Here is a 27,228-nt window from a genome sequence, read left to right as displayed (position 1 = left end):
CAGATTTATAGAGTTCTAGTACTGTTCAAAAGTTTTAGGCAGATGTGGAAAAAAAATTAACAACGTAACAATGCTTTTAAAAATAGTGTAAACGGTTAATAGTTTAGATTTATAAAAAAAAAAAAAAAGGGGGAACATAACAGAAATCTAAATCACATCAATTAGTGTCATCTCCCATAGTCTTCAAAAGAGCATCAATTCTTCTAAGTACACTATGGATCTACAGAGGACTCAAGCCCGGGAGTGTAGCATTGTGACTGCGTTGTGCTGGGAGGTGGGCCACAGACTCTGATAGGTACACTAGTACGCTACTACAGTGTTTAAAGACACTGGCCATGAAGTTATTTCAGAAATCTCGGAAAAACCGAGATCTTCTGTGAATGTAGCTGTTTAGATCTTACTGTCTCTTTATGGATTCCCAGAAAGATTAAACAATGCTGAGTTCGGGACATATTTGGGGGGGGGGGGGGGGGGGTTGGGGAGTTATCATTGCTGCGCCTGGCATATGACCAAATCTGAAACATTTTGCAGACTTACACCCTACTTGACAGATGAGACAGGCATTAGAGAGGCATTAGAGAGGTTGTCCGATGGTCAGCCTTTTTTAATATATTGCTGCTGGTGCATATAAAATAATGAGCATGTTAACCTTACCTGTCCCCACTCCCTCTGTGTCCTCCTTTGGTGTTGCCGGTGTCCCCCACTGACTGCACAGCCTCCACTTCCGAGACTAACTTGTCTCAGGAGTGACAGCCTACTTAGCCAATCACTGACTGAGACGGGACAGCTCCACGGCTCCCGAGACGAGTTTTTCTTTCAAGTGGAAGCTGTGAAGTAAGCGGGGGACACCAGAGGAGGACACAGAGGGAGCACGGACAGGTAAGGATAACATGTTTGTTTTATATGCACCAGCTTAGAGATATAGATATATCTATATCTATGGGTATATGGTTTATATAAAAAAAAAAATTCAGCATGTAGTATGGTGCAGTCGCTTCCACTAGATCACTGGTACTGGGATGACTGAATATATCACCAATGTTCCATGTATTAAACAGTTTTCTGATAAGAAGTGCACAATTATAAAATCCCCCAAAATGCTAAATAAACAGTAAATATGTGTCTTCTACTGGCTTCCTCCTCTAAGCATGGAGGGAAATAATTAACTAGGATGATAAGCCAGAGAGGAAATACTTGACAGGGAACGGAGGCTCCAAGAAAGCGCAAGATGAGGAATAGCCACCAGCCGTCTTTGAAGTTGACTTCTTTGTGCTTTGTATAAGTTAATGGATCTTAAAATGCAACTAAAAACTAAAGCAGAGGAGTAAATGAAATGATGCTGGATGACAGTGCGGTGATCACCGTCTCCCGCCAGCTGCTTTATGTCACCAGCAGATGCTGACTGTCTGCGGTGCCAGTCACTGGTGACTATGGTTTCTCTGATGTGGACTCGTATTTTACTCACATTTGTCAGACATGATTGTGCGCTGACCAAGTAATTCACTATATTAACATCTTTTGAATGAGAAAATACAGTAGAGAGGTCACCCATACACTGGTACCCATTAGAATATACACAGGTTTTATTACCACAATCTTCCATGCCACAAATGTAATAGATATGCTTCACATTTACAGATATGACCCATCCATGTATGCAAATGCTGCATATATCTAACAATCTAACAATATGACATATGCCACTTACGTGGTCAATAGAAAAAGACAAGAAAATAGTCTGAACCGTCAGAAAGTGCTTGTCAGTATTCTGAAATAGCAAAAAGGAGACATTTTTCCCAGCACAACTCCCATGCACAGGCCGTGTCCAGTATTCGGGCTGAATCTACTCCAATTTCGATACTTATTCTGCCTCTATAGCCCCTATTACACAGGGCGATCAGAAGGAGCATGCAAGCGCCAACCTGTCAGATCAGCGCTCAACTGCTCCTCAATATTGTGCATGTCGTTGCCTTTTATTACACAAAGCAATTATCGGTCGTAAAGGTTGATAATCGCCCAAACATGGCCAAATAATCGCTTTATGTAACAGGGCCTTAAGTCAGCATCCTGCAATATGACTCCCATTGATTTCAACATGATTTCTGCAGCCATGTTTACATATATTAATTTCCACCTATACATTTTTGACTCTGAAAGAATAAAAATGTCAATTGTGGAGGGTGAATTTGCAGGGAATATTCCACTGATATTAACGGAACCTTGCATTATGCTAAAAATCTGTCACAATCCATGTCAATTTACACTTCAATTACCCCTTGGCAACACATCATGCACATGTACAGCAAGCATTACATTTTTTTTTGTTCATTTTTTTTTTTTAAATATAAATGACCCACCTTCACGTCAGCCATACAGCTATATACATTCCTACTGCCAATGCCACGTGCAGTAGGAATGTATACATATGTTCCTGACATGAAGGGGTCTTTAATGTGTGTGCGGTGGCTTAAAGCAAATGTATCATCAGGTAAATTTCTGCTATATTTTTTTTTACCTTTAATCGATCGGCGCTGGGGCGGGGATCAAGGTGGCGCATTCCTTTTTTTGAAATGCCGCCCAGTTCCCACGCTCGGCACCAGTTTTTTCTCAAGCACCCACAGTGTGGGGATATCTCCTCCCTTCTGTGAAGCAGCTCCATTGATTCTAATGGAGCCGCGTCACAGAGGGGATGGGGTTTCGTCACACTGAGGGGGTGCCGGGTCTCCCCCCAGTGTGGGCCGGCGTTCAGGAAAAGACCAGCGCCAAGCGCGGGAACCTGGCGACGTTGCAAAATAAGGAATGTGCCACAGGGATCCCTGCGTCGGCACTGATCGATTAAGGTTAAAAAAAAAAGCAATAATGTACTAGGTGGTTCATTTGCTTAAAGTGTCACTGTCATTATAACTTTCTAAATCATCCGTAGATGTGATATAAATCAAGTTTGCAATTTACAGTCATTTTCTGTTATAAGTCTAAACACAGGAAGTGTCGTGTTTTCCATGATAATAAAAAAAATATATATATTGTAAATTTGCTTTATATCACATCTACTGTTGATTTAGATTTTGAAAGTTATAATGACAGTGACACTTTAAGTGTGAGCAGCACTGCACACATTAATGTGCCAGCTGCCAGGGATAATGACAGACAGCAGTAATCACGCTGCGCCTGCCATTAACCCCTTAAGGAAGGAGCCTAAAATGGCCTAAATGACCACAACAATTTTCAATTTAGCATTTTTGTTTTTTCCTCCTCGCCTTCTAAGAGCCGTAACTCTTTTAATTTTCTACAGGGCCATGTAAGGGCTTGGTTTTTTTTAGGAACAGATGTGCTTTGTAATGCCACCTTTTAATGTATCCTAAAATGAATGACAAAATCCCCAAGACATTATTTGTGGGGTAAAATTGGGAAAAAAAATTAAATTCTGAAAATGTGGGGGGGGTTTTACGTGTTTACGTAATGCGCTATACGGTAAAACTGACATTTTATCTTTATTCTGTAGGTCAGTCTGAAAACAGCGATATGCATGTTTATAAAATAGAAATATTTAACCCCTAGACGACCCTGGACGTAGGGTTACGTCATGGAAGTCTGTCCCCAGACGACCCATGACGTAACCTTACGTCATGGGTGTTAATTCCCGCTATGAAGCGCGCTCCGGAGCGGAGCGCGCTTCATAGGAGGTGGGGGCCGGCTGCAGTGAGCAGCCGGGACCTCACCGGTAATGACACGCTGCAGCGATCGCGCTGCCGCGTGTCATTAACCCCTTAAACGCCGCGATCGCGGCGCGACCGCGGCGTTTAAGTGTAAGTGACAGGGGGAGTCCCCTGTCACTTACCGATCGGGACCCCCGCAGTGTGACTGCGGGGGTCCCGATCGGTAAAACGGACTGCAGGAGGTCTCTTACCTGCCTCCATGCGGTCCGATCGGCGATCTGCTACACTGAGCCTGCACAGGCAGGCTCAATGAGCAGATCGCCGATAACACTGATCAATGCTATGCCTATGGCATAGCAATCATCAGTGTATAAATCAAAGTAATGTATGTACAAGTCCCCCAAAGGGACTTCAAAAGTGTAAAAAAAAAAAAGTTCAAAACACTAACACACTACCCCAAAACCCCTCCCCCAATAAAAGTCAAAATCACCCCCCTTTCCCATTATATAAATAAAACATATAAAAATGAATAAATAGATAAACATATAATATACCGTAGCGTGCGTAATTGTCCGATCTATTAAAATATAACAAGCGTCATTGCGAACGGTAAACGGCGTACACGAAAAGAGGGGAAAAAGTGCGCAGATTACCGATTTTATGTTACATTATATATTAAAAAAAAATCAATAAAAAGTGATCAAAACGTCCGATCTTCACAAATATGGTATTAATAAAAACTAGAGATCATGGCGGAAAAAATGACACCCCATACAGCCCCATAGGTGAAAAAATAAAACCGTTATAAGCGTCACAATAGGCCCATTTTATTAATATTTAATTGCCAAAAAAAAGGATTTCATAAAAAAAAATATATATAACATTAGAGAATCTGTGTAACCTGCATATGGTTGTGTTCGGACTGACCTATAGAATAATAGTGTCATGTCGCTGTTACCATATAGTGCATTACGTAGACACAGGAACCCCCCAAACGTTACCATATTGCATTCTTTCTTACGATTTCACTTATTTATATCTTCATAAATAATATATTTGGAATTCCATCATACATGTTATGGTAAAATGAATGACGCCATTACAAAGTACAACTATTCCTGTAACAAACAAGCACTTACATGGCTTGTAGATAGAAAACTGAGAGTGCTAGAGCTCTTAGAAGGGGAGGAGGGAAAAACGAAAGCACTAAGATCAAAATTTGCGCGGTCCACTGGGTCATTTTGGGCCTGGTCCTCAAAGGGTTAAAATTGCCACATTGTGACTGTTCTAGCGCTTTTATTGTTTCACCTACAGGGCTGTATTGGGCATAATTTTTTGTACTATGATTTCTAGTTTTTATTAGTACCATATTCGTGTAGATCGGACGTATTGATCACTTTTTATCATTTTCTTTTTTTTTAATATAAAATGTAATAGAAAGCAATAATAGTCATCAACCTTGGCGGTTTTTACTGTTGTTTTGTTTACACTATTCCCAGTGCGGGAACAGCATTGGTTTATTTTACTAGATCGGACAATTACGCAAGCTATGGTATATAATATGTTTATTTTATTATTTTTTGTGTTTTATTTAGAAAATGGGAAAGGGGGTGATTTCAACTTTTATTGGGGGGAGTGGCTATGGCATGTTTTTAAAAACTTTTTTTATTTTATTTTCCTACACTTTGTAAGTCCCCTTGGGGGACTATAACTTACATACATTTGATCAGTATCACTGATCATTGCTATGCCATAGGCATTGAAAGGGTTAAGGGTGGGCAGCTGCAGGATCGTGGCAGCCCGTCATTAACAGTGAGAACCCAGCTGCTTATAGCAGCCAGTCCTCACTCTCTTTGAAGCAAGCTTAGCTCCTGAGCTCGCTTCAAAGCAGCCATGCAGACCATGACGTAAATGTATGCCATGTGTCATCTGAGCGATGACTTTCATGGCATACCTTTACATCCATTGTCATTAAGGGGTTCAATTTCACAATCTATAGTGATTGCAGTGTGTCAGTGACAGGAGCAGTACCTGTCACCGACTAATCGGAACCTCCGCAGATCAGTTTCCCTGAGAGACAGAGACAGGGGAATAATACTTTTCTCCATTCTGTCAGATCTGCAATCTGCGTTTAGAGTCTGCCTCAGGCAAACTCTACATGCAGAGTGCCAGTCTCACTGATCAATGCTTTTCAATGGCACAGCATTGATCAATATAAGCAGTCTATTGATTGCATGTAATATTACCTTAGTGAGGAGATAAAAAGTGGGTGCAAAAGTGTGATTATTGAAGCCAATGACAGGAACAGACTAAACAGAGAACAGGTCATAAAGGAAAGATTGAGATTTCCCCTTTTTCCAAATCTATTCCTGGCTTTGGCTTCAAAAATCTCTCAGAGATCTGTGTGTGTACCCTTAGCATGCAGAATCGTCCAATCTATTATAATATAACAATACTGCTTTAGTGTGACCTAACTGGATATCAATGACCTTTGGTCATGAAACTGTTAATAAAAATTAAAATATACCTTATATACCTTAAAATATACCTAAGCTTTTTACATTTAAAAAAAAAAAAGTTTTTTTAAAAAAGTTTTGCCATGAACTACACAAAAAAATGAAATGCCTGAAAATTGAACTGCCGTTTTTTCCATTTCGTTTCCTCCCACAAAAATGTACTTTATGATAAAATTAAAAAATATATTTTATGATAAAATTAAAGGCGTCATTACAAAATACAATTGGTACCACAAAAACAAGCCCTCATGGCTCTTTAGATGGAACAATAAAAGTGTTATGGCTTAGGAGGGAGAAGAGGAAAATAAAATGCAAAAATGTCTGTATCCGGGAGAAAATAAGAGGTGTCATTAAGGGTTAAGAGTCAATTCTGTGTCCGTTCTGCCTCATGTCAGCATTCTCCTCTCTGTGCACAAGGCCTAGGGATAAACAGAACCAATGTAGTAGTAGCAGTATGACTCTAGATCCAAGACAATGAAAAACGGCAAAAACCCCGTAAGACATGCCAACAGTCCATTTCATGTGAAGCCATCCCAATGCCACAACATCATGAGATAAAGCCTGTGGTCTAATCTCTAGCACAGGACACAAAAGAGGGTGTGAGAATGAGCTGCCTCCTTCGTATCCTCTCCCATAGACGGACAATCAATCTTTCAGAGCGCTGCTATCATTGGTGATTGTATCTCATTGTATCTGCCTTTCATGTCCGGAACAGTCATACAATACCCCATTCTGTGCACAGCTTTATTTTAATTCCTGAAGAGCGCTGCAACAACCTCTGGCTTATTTGTGAATGCTATGAGGGTATAATTGTCTGCATAAGTTCATCCCTCAATCCTAAGATGGGACAGACGGAGATGTAATGTGGAGGGGGGAGGGGGCGGCCATTATTTTAGCTAATAACTGCAATTAGCAGGTCACCCCAGCTTTTATCTCCTGATTCAGAGCTTGTTCCCAAGACTCGGGAACGTTATAACTTTACTTGTTAAACTCTTCTTCAAAGGCAATAAACTCCCAGTATGTCATAAGGGTCCCAAACTTTACACCATTAAGTCTTCCAGTGTGATCAACAGTGTACGGAAAATGTCCAAGGATATGAATCACGCACCCACAACATAATGTGCATTGTGCTGCAGCTACAATGAACACACAGTCACAACTTGGTGCAGAAGAGAGTCCCCCAATAGTGCACATCAAACACCAAGCAAAGACCGATCTAGCCATTACCCTATAAAGCCAAGTAAATGCAGGTACTTGATTCACAAAGCGTTCTGGATTATTGAGCCTCTTTGTACAAGACACCTGCAATGTTCTACCCCTTGTTTCTTCCAGAAATAAGCTGCACTGGTGCTACCTGGGAGCTGCTCATCTTCCTCTTTCAGGAGATCTACAATCTGTATGTCTGACCACGTTGTGCTTCTTGCAGAAGAGAGCCGTTTAACAATCACTCCGCTCTAAACAAACCTTTGGTTAGGGCATGTTCACACAAAAAAAAAAAAAAATTCTGTACGGATTTTTCTGCACCTACACAGTCTCCCAATTTTTTCTTTTTTAATAAGAATCTGTGATGCAGGTTTTATGAAAATAAAAATTAGGGACATGTCACTTATTGGTGCACCTACCTGTAGGTAACACACTAGGTCCCATTATTTAGGGCTAATACTCTGTAAAAACCGCCATAAAATTTGCTAATTCAGAGTAAAACGCAACATCGGAAATCCACGCGTCCTCAGATATCTGACATGCATTATTAAATATAATTTCTTGTCTTTCTAATCAACTGGTATAAGAAAGTGGCAGAGATTTGTAACTTACTTCTATTAGAAAATCTCAAGTCTTCCAGTACTTATTAGCTGCTGTATGTCCTACAGGAAGTGGTGAATTCGTTCCAGTCTAACACAGTGCTCTCTGCTGCCACCTCTGTCCATGACAGGAACCGTGCAGAGCAGGTGAAGTACCCATAGAAAACACCATTTCCTACAAAACATACAGTAGCTGATAAGTATTAAAAGACTTGAGAAAATTACAAATCTCTGGCACTAGCTGATTTGAAAGAATTTTTTTTGCTGAACTACCCCTTTAAGAAGGAAATCCAGGGCACCAGAGATCCATAGTGAATGCTTCCTTTATTCAAAGAGCAAAAATTTACAACGTTCCAGTCATATCTGGTCTTTATCAATTGTGCGCTTTAAATAAAAAAAGCTGATTATGGATCTTCTGGATGTGCTTGATGATGTTTCAGGATTAAGCACACAGGCGAAGCAGTGGTGCAAGGGGATCTTGTTGCATTGAATTGACGCACATTGCTAAGTAAAGCTCCATTGTGTGTGCAGGTCCTGTCCCTGCGAATGTCGGCAAGTAGTCTCTTACAAATACACAAACATGTGATAAGGATGGATGGATAGATAGACCTGGTTGCCTATGGTCATTATTAAGGGTATAAACACATACACCTTATACGCAGTGTATTTACTGCTGCGATACGCAACAAATACGCAGCAGATTAGATCTAAATAACTGAACACAGCATCAAATCTGCACCATCAAATCTGCTGCAGATCTGCTGCGTATCTGCTGCGTATTCGGTGTGTGTGTTTGTACCCTAAAAGGTACATGGACGTCCATATAGAAATACCTGCTTTGGCCTCTCTCCCATTATAACACAGTAGGTGGTAGTCTGGGGGTGGGGGGGCTATATGGTGACCCTGCTTTACACAGGTTCAATCGGTCACTGGTGTCACAATCTATTAGTGGATCTTGAGAACAGCAGAGACACTTTCCACAGTGAAGTCGCTGATTTGTTTTCCTTTAAGAAATGGTTTCTTTTTTTAAACACTACGTCCCAGTCCCCTGTGGACATCGCCTGTCAGTCACAGCCTGGGGTATGTGGTAAATGCTGGGGTCAGATGGAGTCTCAGACCGAAGCCTCCCAAGATGTGCAAATCATGAACTTTATTCTATAATTTCTCCAGTTACAACACAGATCATAAGTCATAAATCAACTTATATACAACTTAACCTTATCAGTCACCATTGTGGTCTAAATTTTTATTTATTTTTCATGGTTAATGTAGAATTTCTATTTTTATTTTCTTTGAAATATTTAATTAGTAAAATTTGTTTAGCCTTCCCCACTCCTAACAATGTATAACAATAGCAAAACATCATTTATATGCAAGAAAAGGTTTGAGGTATACATAAGTTATCAAGCCTCTCCCAAAGCAAATTATACTTACATGAACTATGAATAATACTAATAATTCCTACATTATTAGTGCAGCGCCTCTTACATATCTAATGTCCAAAGTTTACCTCATCATCGTTACCACTGTGCTGCTTGCTGAAAGGATATTCCCACTATTTCTATATCTGAAACTTATTTTAAAATACAAACTTTTTTGTGGTATTTAATATTAATATTTAATATATTTATATGATTAAAAAGTAAAATTAAACTAAACAGTAATACTAATATCTCCGCTGTATATTTTGAATTGACTCCATAGGCTATTCTAATATACAGGTTTTTGGGGGACAGAAAACTACCCCAAAAATAGCCATTTTATGCCTAAAAAAAAAAAAAAAAAAACAGGGGGAGATTTATCAAGGGCTTTGCGCCCATTTTTTGGTGAATAATTGGATTTTCACCCATTACTGGTCTTAGTTCTATTTATGAACCAGTATTCAATGGGCAAATATTTTTTAAAGATGCAAATTTTTTTATTTTGCCTGTTTGGAGTATTCACCCAAAAGTTCACGTAATTCGGGATTAGCACCCAATGTACCATTTGCGACTTTTAAAAAATTCACAGAAACAGGTGCAGGCCTACATCTGGTCGATGCCAGGTGAATATGCTTGTGCAATTTTTGCAATTTTGCGACTTTTTACTTTACTATGGCAGTGCTACATTTTAATAAATCAGTGACAAGATAATGGAACAAAATACACACCAAGCCGCATTAGAATAGTTGCACACATTAGACTCCTTAGTACATGTACCCCTTAATTCCCACATATTTAATTGTTTTAGCTGGAAAATTACACAAATGTTCCAAAAAACTAAATTTTTACAGCAAAAAATAACATTGTAAAAATGCCCCAAATGCAAAACAAAGGCTGACAAAACATCTGAAAGGGTTAAAACAAGCCTCATTGTAGCATAAATTGATGCACAGATAATAAATAAAAAAACAAGGAAGCCTGTTTAATCTAAACAGGTGTATTAAAACTGAAATTATAAAAATTACTGGCAATATAAATATAAAAGATATTTCTAGCAGTTAAAATAAGAGTTGTCGATCGTTTATTAACACAACATGTCTGTTTTTTAGTGGCAAGAACAAACATATAACCATATGCAAGAAAGAATAGCACTTTGTATAAAAGCAACATTAGCCCTTTACTATTACTACTAACCAAAGAGTGCTCCATAGACACGGTTATATTTTCCTTATTAGTTTTACTTCTAATGTTTAAAGCCCTGTCTATATATCAAACAGCAGCAGATTAGCAATATTCAGTCCTTTCCAATCATTTTAACTAATATCCTTAAAATCACACCAGTTATTTATTGGTATTTCTAGTAGACACGTCTATGTAATCTGCATATAGTTGTACAGCTGGTACAATGCTGCCCACTAGTGGCAGATGATGTCTTACCTTCAAAGCTGGGATCTCCACGTTGTCATTGAGACTGACTGATCCGGAGAGGATGGTGCCTGTCATCACCGTGCCCTGACCCTTGATGGAGAAACAGTGGTCAACAGCCATGAGGAAGGGCCCTGAGGGATCTCTACGAGGCAAGTAGGCCTGAGACTTCAAGAGCTGGATAGGGAGGGGGAAAAATGAATAATACAAAGGTTCATTGAAAGTGCTAAGAGCAGTGAACACAGTGTCGCCAAGAGCTGTAGGCGATCGTCTTTCTAGGATATAGCAAGACCACGTGTTGGAAGTTAATATCACCAAAACCAGCACTATTCCTCCCATTAATATATTGTGTAGAACTGTTAATTGTTTCGTTTTTTTCCTTTTTAACTATAATAGTGCACTTTAAATGGGATATCCAGGATTAGAAAAACATAGCTGCTGCTACTTTCTGTCAAAAATAGCGCCACACATGTCCTCAGTTTGTGTAAGGTATTACAGCTCAGTTCCATTGAAGTGAGAGGAGCTGAGGTGTAATACCTCACACAACCTGAGGACATGATTGGTGCTATTTTTGGAAGAAAGCAGCCAAGTGTTTCTAAATCTGGATTAAAGAAGAAGTCCCATGTACAGTAAAAATGGCAGACAGGCGGGGGTGGGTGAGAAAATGGCAAACAAGTTAACTCACCCGTCCCCAGTGCCTTGTAGCACCGCTCCGGGGTCCCGTTCACATCAGCCAGGGTCCTGCAGCTCCGCAACCTGCAATGTCACGACCCCGGCTGAGTGATATCCCATCCAGCCAATCTGTGACTAGGACAGGACACCGCTCTAGACACTGACTGGCTGAGTGGGCAATCGCTCAGCCAGGCCATGACGCTGCTGCTGCAGGAGCCGGGTACATGATTTACCTGGATTCCTACAGGAGATTACAGCTGGGGGTGATGAACGGAACCCAGAGCGACGCAATAGAGGCACGGGGACGGGTGAGTTCACTTAATTGCTTTTTTTCTCACCCACTCCCGCCTGCCTGCCGTTTTTAGCATTGGTGACACTACATCTTTAAATACACTATTTTGGTCAGTATTTGTTTTTGAATCTACTATGTGTGATCCTTACATACAGTATATTATATTCAGAGCTCACAAAGTCATAGCATGAACAGGAGTCCAATCCTTAGGACCCTTCAGTTATTTTCCCTGCACAGAGCTGTTTCTAGACACTTGGTTATGCACTTTATGAGATGGAAAGGGAATAAGCCTTTAACTACAATAAGAGTCAATAAAACAATCAATTACATTTTCATTTTTTCTTATTTTGGAAACTTTATCTTGCAATTCTGTATTAAAGGAGATAAATAATTATTAATTTTGTTGTGTCCAATTTATTGCGGAGGTCCAAAACGATGGAATTTAAAAAAAAACAAAAAAAAAACCCTTTTCTCCTATTATAAAAAGTTCTATGTCAGAAAAATAATACTGTATGGAGCCATTGACATATACCATAAACATAGAGAAGTGACTGCATCAAACTGTTTTTTTTAAGAAAGTACATTTTTGGGACATTTGGGACAAGTTTGTTTAGGAATTTCAGAGTCCGATGCCCGAGGGAAGGTTGGGGGAGACGCAATCAGTTTGTGAAATCAGACATCTTTAACGGAAAACAAAACAGGGAAGTAAATATTATAGACGTGTCTGAAGGATGCGAGTATCAGGCTTCCCACAGCATGAGCTGACTGCATGAGAGCCACAGGACCCGCGCTCACAAGCTAGTTGCAATCTAATAATTTCCTGTAGGCAGAGTATTACTTTATTTTGATATTTTTGTTTATATTTTTAAAGTTTAGCCATTTCTCATAGAAAAGGGAATATAATAATAATAATAATAACAACAACTAATCCCAAAGGGAACGTTACAGTGGGCTGTGAGATTGACAGCCTTCCCGTTGGACCATGTATAAAGAGGCAGCTGTCAATCAAAGACAGACCGCCCACTTCTACACCCAGAAGTACTGAACCTTTACCACAAAACTATCAACCTGCTGGACTCCTCCTGCTCTAAAACGTGATGCAGCAGATCAGACAACATGATAGGGTCCCCTAACATCTAAGCCCTCACTAGTGGAGCCTGCAGACAGACAGACACAATTTCTTTTTACCACTTGAGGTAAACTTGAGATGAAGTGATCAGTACACACCTCGATTAATTCAGGGATTCCCTGAGCTGTTTCTGATTCTGGAGCTTCGGGTCCTCCAGGTTTTGCAGCCACAGAGATTATAGGACAACCATGGAATCTGAGGAGGAAAAAAACAAGAATTACACAATGTGCAAACTCGGTACTAGGATCTGCATCAGAAGGTGAAGGGGTTACCTGATGCATCATTTCATATCAAAGGGCTGTTAATAGTGGTTTTAAATGGATTATAGTAATCCTACTAGAGATGAGCAAACCTCGAGCATGCTCGAGTCCATCCGAACCCAAACTTTCGGCATTTGATTAGCGGTGGCTGCTAAACTTGGATAAAGCCCTAAAGCTATGTAGAAAACATGGATATAGTCATTGGCTGTATCCATGTTTTCCAGACAACCCTAAGAGCATTATCCAAGTTCAGCAGCCCCAGCTAATCAAATACCGAACGTTCGGGTTCGGATGGACTCGAACCCGGTTCGCTCATCTCTAATTCCTATAATAAAAAATAGTTTTTTTCTTTTGTTTTCAGGTATACCTCTTGGTGGTGCTGCTGAGGTTGGACTCTAGACAGAATCACCCTCCTTCCCCCTCTTGCAGCTGACAATCCTCTTATCCTAATACCAGCAGGAAGTTTTCTCAGCTATACCACCATATTATTGCAGGAGTTCTGTTCCTTCCCTGACAAGCAGAGCAGAAAGTTGTTTCTATTAGCTGCTCGGTAGTGAACTGAGTATCACTATAGAGACTTAAAGCCTGTATTGCATGGCTCGATGCGCAATATAAGCGAGCGACGATCTGCTAGATCGGTGCTCGCTTACCAAGCCTATTACATGGCTCAGTGATTGTTAGTGATTTCTGTACAGCCCTTGCTGCTTATATATAAAATAGTTATACTTAACTCTCCAGGCTCCCCTGGTGTCCTCCTGGCTTTTTCCTATATTTCCTAGAGGCGGCACTAAAACTTTTGGCATATCTCAACAGTTACAGCTCGCTCAGTCCAATTTCTGACTGAGACGGGACAAGTATTGGAGAAGGCGGCTGCAGTGGGCGGGGAACGGCAGAAACAAGCCAAGAGGACAATAGGGGAGAGTGAACAGGTAAGTATACATCTTTATTATTTACTATACACTTTTATCAGCTGTTGGCCGCATCACCTATTACACAAAGCAATAAACGGCCGCCAGACAATTATTTTATTTATTTATAACTCTTTATTTAAAGAAACCGCAGGGAAAAACAACAACACTCCAGTGCACCAGTACACATAGCAAATTGCGCACCAAAATTAAGGCCAATGATTTTTAAACTTGCTTAAAGGCAACGATTATCCAATGATCCTCATTGTCTTTATTACACTGGGCAATAGCTGCCTGAATAGGCCCGATTTGGCAGATAATCGCTCCTGGTAATAGGGCCCTCATGTTTTGAGGTCAACAGACACAGCTATGAGAATCTGTGGACTATCCAGCAGAACAGGGGTTAACTAAGCAACCAATATAAAGACAAGAATCAGCCCTGAAAGAGAAGACAATGCAAAGTCTTATTGTTCATAGACAATGCAATGTCTTATTATTCTTAGATATCAGAATTTTAATAACTCCACATGTACTTTTTTTTAAGCCCTTGGTGCTGCAGAAAAATATTCATTTGTCATAAGGTGTAGTCTAGTGTAAAGGATTGTGGGTGTTAGGTATTGAGACAATGCACTATATATAATGAATTATAGAAGCTGTTGACCATTTATGTACAAGCATTACAGTAGTTATATTCTTTTACACAGAAGTAAATATTACTTCTATTATTATTGTATTCATGTACACAGGTGGCAGTATTATACTAGGTATAATTGTGTGAATACATAGCAATATTCCAGTATTCAAAGGAGTCAAATGTGCAGACTTTATGCACTGTCTTTGAAGATGCTGAAAAAACCTGTACAGTTGGAGCTAAATAATAAGAGCTATATTTAAGTCTGTAGGGGCCAGTGTTATAGTAGTCATCCCTGTCAGCCAACCGTACAATGGAGTCTCTTTTACCCAACCATAACATTGAGCAGGTGAGGGACAGTTCCAAAGATACAATGGCACCTGTTAGAAGTGTCTGGTGACGGATAAATGTTGTATTCATATGTCAAAAGTTTTTATGCCCAAGTTAAATTATCATGTATTGAAACAAATAGTTGTTCTTCAAGGGGACACTGTCAATGTAGCTCCTTGTTTCTTGTCCCCTGGGGTAAGAGGTCAGGTCTCCCCTGCTCCAGAAGAAGCAGAACATAGATGGATTACTGAAGAATCTCACCGGGCTTCAGCCTCTCTGATACATATTGAATTTTACAGAGAGCCAACAACAGTGACTTCCAATGACTGTAATCCGCTTGCCCGCGGCTCTGATTGGGAACATTCGTACTGAGAGTCAAAGAGATTAACAACAAAGCTTGGGGAAATTCAATTACACTTAATCCAAACACCAGAAAAATGAACATTGCGTGGAACAGGAACAAATGTTGAAACAGGTGTATTCATTTTAACAAAATAATAATAAAGCGGTCTATAGACTTAGAAGAGCATGACTACCGCTAAGTACGGTTCCTGAGATCCTTCATATTTTGCCGATTGTCCCTCAAGATGGGAAATGAAAACAGTGATTGCATTCTGGGCTCCCTTTCCTCGAAAAAAGGTTTCTAGACAGTGCTTGTAATTGACCTAGGAAGCAAGAGGTTAGGCCATCCAAGGGGACATTGACAATCTATGGGGTACTGCCTGCCTCTATTTCCTTTATACTGAGATCAATCATCAGGACCACACCCTGCATTGGACAACAATTATGTGTGACCATCTAAAAATGCCAGAGCCCTATTATGACTCAAGACTCTTTGTTATGTATGGATTTTGAAAGTAGCTTCCTGCAAATGTAGCACCCTACTACGAGGGATTATTACCAGAGATGAGCAAACCGGGTTCAGGTTCGAGTCGATCCGAACCCGAACGTTCGGTATTTGATGAGCAGTGGCTGCTGAACTTGGATAAAGCTCTAAGGTTGTCTAGAAAACATGGATACAGCCAATGACTATATCCATGTTTTCCACATAGCCTTAGGGCTTTATCCAACTTTAGCAGCCACCGCTAATCAAATGCCGAAAGTTCAGGTTCGGATCGCTCATCTCTAATTATTACATGTTGTGTAATGGGGTCAGCATTCAACCAACAAGCATGCAAATGCTCTTTCATTAGTTGTGTAATAGGGAATGTGAGACCGACAGCTGACTGCAGAAAAGGGACACATGAACAATACGGCAATCATTTGTGTGGCCCTGAAGGGTCTTTTACTATAGAGCAGGGGTAGGGAACCTTGTCTCTCCAGCTGTTTCAGTTGGAGAGCCAAGGTTCCCTACCCCTGCTTTAGAGCATCGGCCATCCAATAGGGCCATGAGGGATCTGTCAATGTTCAACTCATCATTCCCAATATTCAATACCTTGGCAAAAATAAATAGGACAGGCTGGCTCTTTCAAGTCCTCATTACCTAATTCCAAGGAAAAAAGTAGCAGCAGAGGTATCTGGCAACTCATCACCCCTCTTGTTCCCTATTAATGCAATTGCACAATGTAAGGGAGTCTTTCAGGACTTTTTAACCTACTAAACCATGGAGACTGTTGGTGGGTCCTCTTTAATGGGCAGTCTGAAAACAGTGCATACATAAACACACGACTACCTGGAGGGAAGGGGGAATGGCCCCTAAAAAAAGAACTTACTTAGTATTTTCTAGTGTCTTCTGCATCTTCTTTGTCATCCTCTCGATAGCAGACTGCCTCTTGTTCTCTGGCAGCAAGTCAGTTTTGTTTAAGACAACCACCATCTTGTTGCAAGCAATCTGTCCAATAACCAGACACTCGGCAGACTGGGTTTGCATGCCTTTGGTTACGTCAATGACCAGCATCATAAGATCTATGATCTGTGCACCTGTCCAGAGAAAAGCCAACATGTTAACATAAAAAAAATACACTGTACATAATGACACATAACACATCTAGGATCATAAAGGCATTTTCAGTGTGGGCAAACCATGAAAATCATATTTATGTATTTATATTTATATGTCGGAAGAGAAACTGATCGCTGATCTCAGGGAGACAAGCCAAAGATAACACTGCCGAGGTCTGAGTTCAGCAATCTGTTTCTCTTATGGCTCTACTAGGCATTGCTCCCACCTAGCCAGAATCCTGCTCCACACTGATGATGGGCAACACCCCAAAACAGCTGTATGTGAATGGTAACCTGGCCTTGGTTTTTCCCTTGTCATTACATTGACATATAGGGCCACTTTATAGGGTGGTTTGGGTGGTCTCCCTACAGGAGCTGCCCCTTGGCTGGGTCCTTCCCAGAGGGCTATCTTGCTAGTCCTGTGTTTCGAGACTCTTTAATGAGGCTCCACAGGCTCTTTTTTTGCATATTCATATTTAGTCGGAACTAATACAAATTGTACCCTCGTGGGGCTTTCTGACTTATGGTGCGTTTACACAGGCAGATTTATCTGACAGATTTTTTAAGCCAAAGCCAGGCACAGACCATAAACAGGGAACAGGTCGTAGAGGAAAGACTGAGATTTCTCCTCTTTTGAAATCCATTCCTGGTTTTGGCTTCCAAAATCTGTCAGATAAATCTGCCTGTGTAAATGCACCATAAGAAGATAAGTTTAGAGTTGCTTAAATCTTATTGGATATTAGTAAGTCTATGACACCTTAACCCCTTCCCTCCTCAGGACGTACCGGCATGTCCTGCGGGAGGGGGGGGGGTGAGGTTCAGAGAGGGGCCGCGTCAAGGCCCCGTCCTGAACCGCCGCAATCCCGGCTGCTTACTGCAGCACGGGACCGCGGCTATTAGCGGGTGCCGCCGATCGGCTGCGCCTGCTAATCAGGACAGTTAGATGCAGCTGTCAAACATGACAGCTGCCTCTAACTGTCTTGTGTCCCCCTCTCCCTGGTGTCTAGTGGCCGGATCTCCCCCCGTGATGCGATCGCGCAGGGGGGGAGATCCGGTGTACTAAGCCGGCCGATGCTCAGCGTCGGAATGTCGCTGATCCCGGCTCAGCAATCCATTTAGATGGTCTGCTGCAGACCATTATAATAGCGCACCGATGTGATGGATCATTCCTTTATTATATACACAGCATTGATCTCAATGGGAGATCAGTGCTGTGTATATAGAAGTCCCCCTGGGGGCTTCTAATTACTGTTAGTGAAAAAAAAAAAAGTGTTTTTAATAATAATAAAAAAATCCCCTCCCCTAATAAAAGTTTATTAGGGGAGGGGATTTTCCCATTTTATAGCTAAAAATAAATAAATAAAAAAACAAACATATTTGACATTGCCGCGTGCGTAATTGCCCGAAATATTAAATGATCACATTCCTGATCTCGTATGGTAAACGGCGTAAGCGCAAAAAAATCCCATTTTTGGTCGCATCAAATTCAGAAAAAATGTAATAAAAAGCGATCAAAAAGTCGCATATGCGCAATCAAGGTACCGATAGAAAGAACACATCATGGCACAAAAACTGACATCTCACACAGCCCCATAGACCAAAGGATAAAAGCGTTCTAAGCCTGGGAATGGAGCGATTTTAAAGAACATTTAGTTTTTTTGAAAGGTTTTGATTTTTTACAAGCCATCAAACAATAAAAAAGTTAAACATGTTACATATTGTTGTAATCCTAACAACCTGAGGAACATGCATAACAAGTCAGTTTTAGCATATGGCGCATGGGGTAAACACAAAACCACCCCAAATAAAAAATATTGCGTTTTATTTTCAATTTCACTGTGCATATAATTTTTTTCTGGTTTCACAATATATTTTATGCAAAAATTAAGTCTGCCATTGCAAAGTACAATTAGTTGCACAAAAAAAGGGCTCATGTGGGTCTGTAGGTGAAAAAATGCAAGTGCTATGGCCTTTTAAACCCGAGGAGGAAAAAATGAAAACGCAAAAATGAAAATATGCCCAGGAGGGAAGGGGTTAGGAAATGCACCATGTATCCTTGTGCTGGTTTCACTCTTTTTAGAAGTAAGTCACAAATAATAATTGGCCCAACAGTTATATCTCCAGTCCTTCCCATACACAGGAATGTTCAGCATGGCCGAACGCTCCTTTGTCCTCGATGGGAAGGGGAGGAATAACTCACAGCCAGACAGCTCCAACTTATCTCTTAGAACAAAGGGGTCTGGCAGTGATTTTCCATCATAACTGACCCCTATCTCCATTGATATGATCTGTAAGTGGAATGTCATGACAGTATAAACTTTATACTGATGGCCTAAGCATAAGCTTTAGCATAGGCCTAAGCATAAGCCTGCTCAGCCTGAGCAGAGTAGCAAAAGAGTGAAAGAGGCTCCAATCTTAAAGGGGTTGTCTAAAAATTATATCTAATAATTGAACATTTAGAAGTGTCTTTTATAATATAAAATAAGGTTGGGGTCCTTCCCCAACCTTGTTCTTTGACTTTTTTTTTGTTATTTTCGGGCTAAATGCGAATGTACAAATTAAACATGGAGCTGAGTGGATAGAATTATTGGGTCTCATGGCTGCGCACACTTCTATTAAGTCTCATTTAGTGCACGGTGCATGTGTCATGTGTCTACAGTCAATAGCAGATTTACAGTTTGTGTGGAATCTTAGAAACGGGTCAATGAAACCAAAAATAATGATAAAGAAAATCAGCATTTAGTGAATGGCCTCTGGTCTTTCCATTCGATGATCTTCTGCCAAATTTCTAGAGATAGATCATAAAGAATAAAAGAGGAAACCTGAGTCATGAGGAGATAAGGCTCTGAGAGCATCGGCTTAAGGTTAGCCATTTAATGCTGACCACAGAGATAACCGCCAATACCCGTCCCATTCTCCTGACCTGCTTATAACAGACTGAAACAACTTCTCTGAGCTGACAACAGCACTTCAAGGATTACAAGGAAATGAAACCTTTTCTGAACTAGAGGAAAAAGAAGAGAATAGACAAAGGTGCAGAAAGCAAGGCTTTGTTTTATGTGAACCAGAATAAAACATAAAAAATACACGTAAAGAATGAACATACATACATTGTAGCATTTCTCTCGTACAGTAAACAGTAATATTACAACTAAAATCAGAAATTGGTCATTGTACAATCATTTTGCATTCCAGGTTAGCAGGTTTAACAAGCCCCCTTATCTTGGGTCTTCACCACCTGAAACACTATACTTCTGTGCAGTGTTCCATCATCAATCTTTCTCTTGTTGGTATTTGGGTCCAATATTGCTAGCATTTTCCTTTTTCTTCTTAATAAACACGCATTACAAAGTTATATAACTTTCTAATGTGTGTTAACAAGCTGTCTGGCACCATTCCCCCCCCCCTTCCCATCCCAAAAGCCACCCCCCACCCCGAAAGTTGAACAAAGTATACATACCAAATATCTGTCAACCCCGTCCTCTTCTCCCGGGCGCCATCTTGGGTCAATGTCGTCACAGCGGAGGGCGGGCCTGGTCTCCTTCCTCTTTGCTGTTTTCCACAGCAGTGAATGGGAGAGGAAAAGGCTGCTGGTGCACAAGCACCAGCAGACTTTTTATTGGCTGGAGCGCATCACATGGCTTCCAGCTTGCTCAGCCCTGATTGGCTGAGCTTGCTGGAAGCCATGTGATGCGCTCCGGCCAATGTAAAGGCTGCGGATGCATATACGCACCAGCAGCCTTTTCTCTGCACCCAGACCCGGAAGTGAGGACGGCGGCCGAAAATGCCGGGGACGCAGCCAGTGGGAAATTCGAACGGCAATCGTCACCAGAGGGACAGTAAGTATATTTTTTTCTGTGTGTCTGGTTTTTTTTTGGGGGGGGGGGGGAGGGGGAAGGGGGGATATCTCAAATCACCAATCTCTTCGGATCTTCCCCATATGCAAGAACATTCAACGTGGCCAAAGGTTTATGGGTTCATGTGTTTTCTATGGAAAATGAGAGGTAAACCTCTGCCAGAGAGCTCCAACAGCTTATCTCTTAATGAAAAAGCTTTGGATAGGTGAAACGCCAACATGCCCAACCATTTCTTTCCCAATCTTGGGAAGCTGCCATACACTTTAATGTAGTCCAGTGAAAGTTTCTTTAGATGACTTTTGAGTAGTGGATACTAATGAACAACTTTACTCTCCCGAATATTGGTTCTGACCAATAAGATCAGACACAGACTAGCTTCTTATAGTCTGTAGGTATACACGAATAAGCAGATTGTTCAGCTCTTTCCTTATTGGGAGTTAGTTGGGTGTCATGTGACTAGTTTTGGCGCAGTTTTATTAGCGGTATACTGCCGTTAATTTGAGCAGCAAAACAAATTTCAAAACAAAAAAACCACCACTGATTGAAAGCAGAGAGCTCGGGAAATACAGCCGAGGAGCTGTTATTGCTTCCCAACTATCCATGACTACCAGCCTTGAAATAAGATAATCCTCTTGATCGAAGAGGGAATTGGGAACAGACTGTGCTTTGCTAACAACATTCTGGCGCAAATGCTGGGTGTAATACTTCTGCATTATCTGAGGATTTGACTGTTTTGTTTTTTTTCCTTCTTCAATTCTTTATAACGTTCAGCGAATAATTGTGGTGACTCTTCTATAAAGACACCACAACGGTAATCAATGTGGTTGATGAGACTTAGTTACGGTTCACTGGACACCGGCACTGTGTTACGTATGATGAGGGGTGGTCATGCTGAGCAAGAGACGACAGACAAGAGAACACAAACCCAGACCCAGAGTTTTTAGGGAAGACCTTATTTGATTCATGTCTGGTCTGTCTGTATTAAAATGTAAAAGGGACTGTCCACTTGTGACAACCCCCTTTCTACAGGGTGCTTATAGTAGCAGTTGTTCCCAATGATCAGCTCAGAGCGACTGGCATATCCACATTTCTATGCGGTGTCACGAACAGTAACTGATAATGGTTGCAATGAGTCCTCCAAACCAAGCACACTGTTTGCAATCCATACAACGTAGACTAAAGATAGCAGAACCCACCACCCTTGGCACATTCTACTGACTGTCTATGGTGTATGGTGGCCTCCAACTTTCCATCAACAGATGATGATGGTGGGTAGAAGGATTGGTCTGTTAGATTTTCGCCACCTTACCTCACTGTTCCGGGAGGAATAAGCTGCCACCACAGCTATCTGGCTGTGGCTTGCCTCTCCCCTTCCCGTAGACTTTGGAGATTTTGAAATCGCACTGGATTTTCACCAGTATATTGATTTATTTGGTCAAGACTAAACTGAAACTTTTTGAAATGTGACACCGCAAGCTGCAAGGTCAAGGCATTGTGGTATACCTCTTTGCTTAAAGGAGAAGGGGGAATATAAAAAAACACAAACTCAACTCTCCCTGTGCTTCTCCAGGGCTGGATCGTAACTCTGGGAAGCACTACCGGGCTCTGGGATCTCCAGCAAAGCCAATGTCACAACTCACTGGCCGTTCAGGCAGTCAATGACTGGGATGGGATGCACTTCTCCTTTAAAGTGACTCTAACCACAATCTGACCACCCCAATCTAAGATCTGTCCTGGGGTCCATTTGGCAGGTAATGCAGTTATTGTCCTAAAAAACAACTGTTAAACTTGCCCTGTGTCAAACTGGAGTGGCCTAGAGTTAGTGTGTGAACAAACATTGCACCGCCTCTCCGTCCCTCTTCATCATTAGGAATGCCCCTGGGCAGAATTTTTTAAATTCATCACCTGTCTGAACACTGCACATGGCACTCCTAATTATGAGGAGGGTACACACAGTGTAGGCCACGCCAATTTGACACAGGGCTGCAAGTTTAAAAGTTGTTTTTTTAGGACAATAACTGCATCACCTGCTGAACGGACCCCAGGACAGATCTTGGATTACCAGCAGCAATCTGAAGGTACAAGTGGTTTGGGGGGGGGGGGGGGCAGATTGTGGGTACAGCTTTAAGCCTTTATCCCACTATATTCCACAGCAGAAAACATCAACAAATGCACACCAAAATCAGTACAATCCGCATCTAACACTGACATCAAATAAATGCTAAATGGGTGTTATAACATAAATAGCTACTTATGTTCGGCCCTAATAAGCATATGTTTACCAAGTAGGAACCCAGCTTGCCTAGAAACTGATAAAAGCAAGAAAAGTCTGAAGAGCAGAGGACAAGGATTTCTAGTTACGGATGATTTTCTTCCATTGTTTGGAGGGCCATATTCCAGATGAGACGGACTGATTAGCCGAGAGAATTCTGTAATCAAAAATGTACGGCTGATTTTATACATTACTGAATTTATGCAATTAAGCCTCCGCAGACAGGACGCCAAACCGCAAAAGGCTGATCTCTACATAAGAATACACGGCGAGGGGCGATGACCTTTCTACCCCATTGGTGTAATTAGATTTTATGCTTTGGGAAGGAATTAAAGACACATCCTTGGGTTATTCTGTGAGTCCCGTTTATTTACTGCAATGATAGATTCCATCTACCTGGAATAATTACATAAGAAAATAAACTATTTAACCCATGATAGCTTAGATACATGTGCCTGTGTGTGTAGGAAACTATTTGTAAATGATAAATGAATACTGAGTAAATAGTGTTATGTATCTTATTAGAGTAAAAGGATTTATCCCCTACCAGTAGCCAGTAGTTGCCCTTCCCATTGGCAGATCTCTAGAACTTACATCTCCAACAACCACCAAAAAGATTAATCAATAATAAAAAAGATAAATCGCTCGCTTGTCAGCTGATTGTTGTCTTTCAACATGTTTACAAATCATTGGCTGGCAGACACATATCGCTCCGTGGAATAGGTGATATGTGACCGACAACTGATTAAAGGGGAACTTTAGTCAGTATATAGAAAATAATATGGATGTAGTCTGCTTGCCTCTCCACGCTCCCCCTTCTGTCTCATTGGGTCCCCTGCTGACTATAGCTGCTACAGACACTTTACAGTGCCTGCTCAGCCAATCAGTGACCGTGACCACTAAATGGGACAGCGATTGGCTGAGTGGGCTATCATTGTAAAGATTGGTTTAGAAGTATCAGTGGCGGCTGTAGTCTCAGTCAATAATAATCTTTATTATTTTCTATATACTGACTCTGAAGACCTATTAAAGGAAGGACTAGATGGACATTGCTTCCTATGCACATGCAGCCCTGCCCACACAATCACTGAGCCACCTAATAGGCTCTGTAAGCTAATTTACCCCACTCATCGGGTTATGTAATATGGGCCTTAAACAGTTAAAAAGAAAAAAGAAAAAAAAGGAGGGGGATGCAGTTGCAGTCTCCCTACTAATGTATGTGTGTGTGTATGTGTGTGTCTAATGCCCCTATTCCACCGGTCGTTAAGAGGAGCAAACGAGCGCTCTCAGCGCTCATTTTCTCCTCGTTCCCCGCTCGCTGCCGCTATTCAGCGCGGCTGCAGCGAGCGGGTGAGTGCAGGAGGGGCGGCGGGGAGTTGCTGGGGGGGGGCTGCTCGGAGGATCGCTGATCGTCCAGGCAGCCCATAGGATACAGCAGCGTCTGCCTATTCAACGGAGCGACGGCAGCAGATCGTTGCTGTATCAGTCGCTTGTTTCTCAACATGTTGAAAAACAAGCGACTGCAACGATCAGCCGACATGAACGATGTCAGCTGATCGTCGCACTCTATTCCACGGGATGATTATCGTTCGTAGCGGCCGATATCGGCCGAATACGAACGACATTCGTTCCGTGGAATAGGGCCTTAAGACTGTATGCCATGAGCTTTTAGCTTTAGCTGTCCAGGCATAATGGGAATTGTAGTTTTGCAACAGCTGGAGGGCACCCTGGTCTAGAGTGTATGGGGGCCTTTAAATTGCAAGAGTTATAAACCCTATAGTACAACATATTCAGAGCTGCTATCGCGTACACCTATAGATGTAAATGCATCTGGAAGTTCTCAGTACTGGAGATATGTGACATAAAGTAGTGTTTAGAGCTGATAATAGAGTGGAATAGCTTGCATTAACAGCATGGAAAAGGAGAAATTATTTCATTTGTCGTAACTGTATTGTGACTGTACATTTCCTACATATGGACCCCCCCCCAAAAAAAAAACAACTCACATGACCATACAACAGTGACAACACAGGATCAAGCCCGACTTGCAGCCTCTAGACAAGTCCATACAGATTTGTCTAGTCCAGAAGCTTTTAATGTGTAATAATTTCAAGGAGGAATAAATAAAATATTCCATAAATTGGAACTAGACCCCCCCTATAGAAAATAAAGAGCACAGCTCCACTTCACTACATTATGCAGCTTTTTAACCTAAATTCAATACATAAAAAATAAATCTTTATATAAGCATTCAAACACTTAGGCGGCAATGAAAGCGTTACCACCACCATTCACCCCTTGATAACACTTTTTGGATAATTTTTCTGAATTTTTACCAAACAACAGAATTTAGACCCGGGACAGGAGAGAAAGAGGAAACAGGCATCTGATCCGTGATACAGACTCCAAAAGATTAAAGTCATGAGCAGAGACAGGCGACTGTTTTCTTAATAACTGAAAACACAAGCCGGGGTCTGAATGTGCTCATTGTTAGGTGGGGAGGGGGTCTGCCGGGAGACAGGACAGGCTGGCGACATAGCTGCCGTCCCATTTATACACATAGATCTGCACCAAACATGGAGATATATTGCATTATGCTGGAAAGAAAAGACTGCTGTGCCTTCTAGAAGGAGAACTATGGAACGAGGTCATCTATATGTCCACATGCAGCCATATCCTCTGCCCCAATTTACAGTTTCTAGTTTGTTTTTTTACTTAATTCCTGTGAAAATGGCTGGGGCCACACTATGCATTTATGCCTAATTTTTTACACGCATTTTCCGTTTTGATGAAAACTCCTAAGTGTGCACCATCAAAATGCTAAAAATGCAACTAGTATGAACACAGCCTAACAGCAGCCAAATAAATGATTGTGAAGATTGTGTTTTCTGTGTGTGCTGTTTGCTAAGCGGAGGTCCAGATACAAGAGGAGCAAGCAAGCAGACAACATGGATGGAGCCAGACAACCCCAGATATGTCACCCTCAGGCTCTGGTGAAGGGGTGCCGAACTTACAAATCTAGTGACACCAGGAAAACTATAGGGCACTGGTCTATTGAGACAAGATGCTGGAGAGTACACAAAAATATACAAAAAAATCTTAAAATCTGGTAATCCGATACTAACACAATATAACAGCAGAATAAAAAGCTGACTGAACAAAATCAATTAAAAAACATCTGTGTAATATCTGGTGCATGCTGGATCCAGTAGTTCATAAGGAGCTGATTCCATAGTCCATAGTGAAATCCAGGCAGAGTCCATAGTGAAATCCAGTATGAGACCTCCTGGCTGTCAATCACCCTGACCCCTGCGTCGCCACCCGGGAATTCCTTGCTGGCACTGGGGCCTTTGATGATCGGCCTGATGTACATGAAGGGAGGAAACAATTACTGTCGCTGACATTTCAGCAGCTTCTGATATTTCATCTGCGGCCCGCACGAGGTCGGGGGAATCAGGTTTAGGGTAAAGTCTTGTCTATGATGACACAGAGCTGGCTACAATGCACCAGGGCAGCGCTCCAGTCCACCGCTGACAGCTACAAGGCCCCGGGCAGCGTGCACTAATTTCCCGCCTTATTAATGTAATTATCCTCTATTTGTATAGAGATTACTCCAAAATTCTGTCAAATATACTGTATTATATGCGCTGGGTCTGGTGAAAGGTCTATTCAGGGGCCCCTGTCATCAGTGCATAACTAGGCAAATATAGGTGACAACTCCTTTGGGACCTTTAAAGACAGCCACACTGGTTGTCACGCAGCTTACCTATACAGATATACAGGCATGGCTGAATAGAATTTATGGGAATTGGGCTTCAAGGCTAAGGTCATGAAGGAAAGTCTATGACCTGGTGAAGGGGTGACTGATCTGAAAGAGCCATTATCACCACCATGCAGCTGTCTGGACAGATCCACACTTCTGATCTGGAAGCCAAGCGATGTCAGATGAGAGAGGTGTTCGTGCACAATGTATCATCGACGTGGTTTAACAGGACAAGAGGGTCAAAGAATCGTCCCTGACCTTCTGACCGCTGATATTCCAGATAGGAGTCGTATTGCTGGGGGCACAACACCCCCTTGTGCTGAAAGATACATAATGCAGGCAAGCATGATACA

The 27,228-nt window shown here is 41.5% G+C and overlaps 1 protein-coding gene across 1 annotated transcript in view; it reads right to left on the bottom strand.

Moving 5' to 3' along the window:
• Positions 1–27,228, bottom strand: part of EEFSEC (eukaryotic elongation factor, selenocysteine-tRNA specific) — a 128,407-nt gene that overhangs the window by 89,043 nt on the left and 12,136 nt on the right. The window contains exons 2-4 of the mRNA XM_069968735.1: positions 16,755–16,962; positions 13,012–13,108; positions 10,833–10,997 (exon numbers count right to left, since the gene is read on the bottom strand). Of these exons, the coding sequence (XP_069824836.1) occupies positions 10,833–10,997; positions 13,012–13,108; positions 16,755–16,962 (470 nt within the window). The remainder of the gene's footprint in view (positions 1–10,832; positions 10,998–13,011; positions 13,109–16,754; positions 16,963–27,228) is intronic.

This window comes from Dendropsophus ebraccatus, chromosome 4 (assembly GCF_027789765.1).
Source record: "Dendropsophus ebraccatus isolate aDenEbr1 chromosome 4, aDenEbr1.pat, whole genome shotgun sequence".
NCBI lineage: Eukaryota > Metazoa > Chordata > Amphibia > Anura > Hylidae > Dendropsophus > Dendropsophus ebraccatus.
The sequence above is the reverse complement of the archived record's forward strand: the minus strand, read 5'-3'. Positions and strand labels throughout refer to the sequence as shown.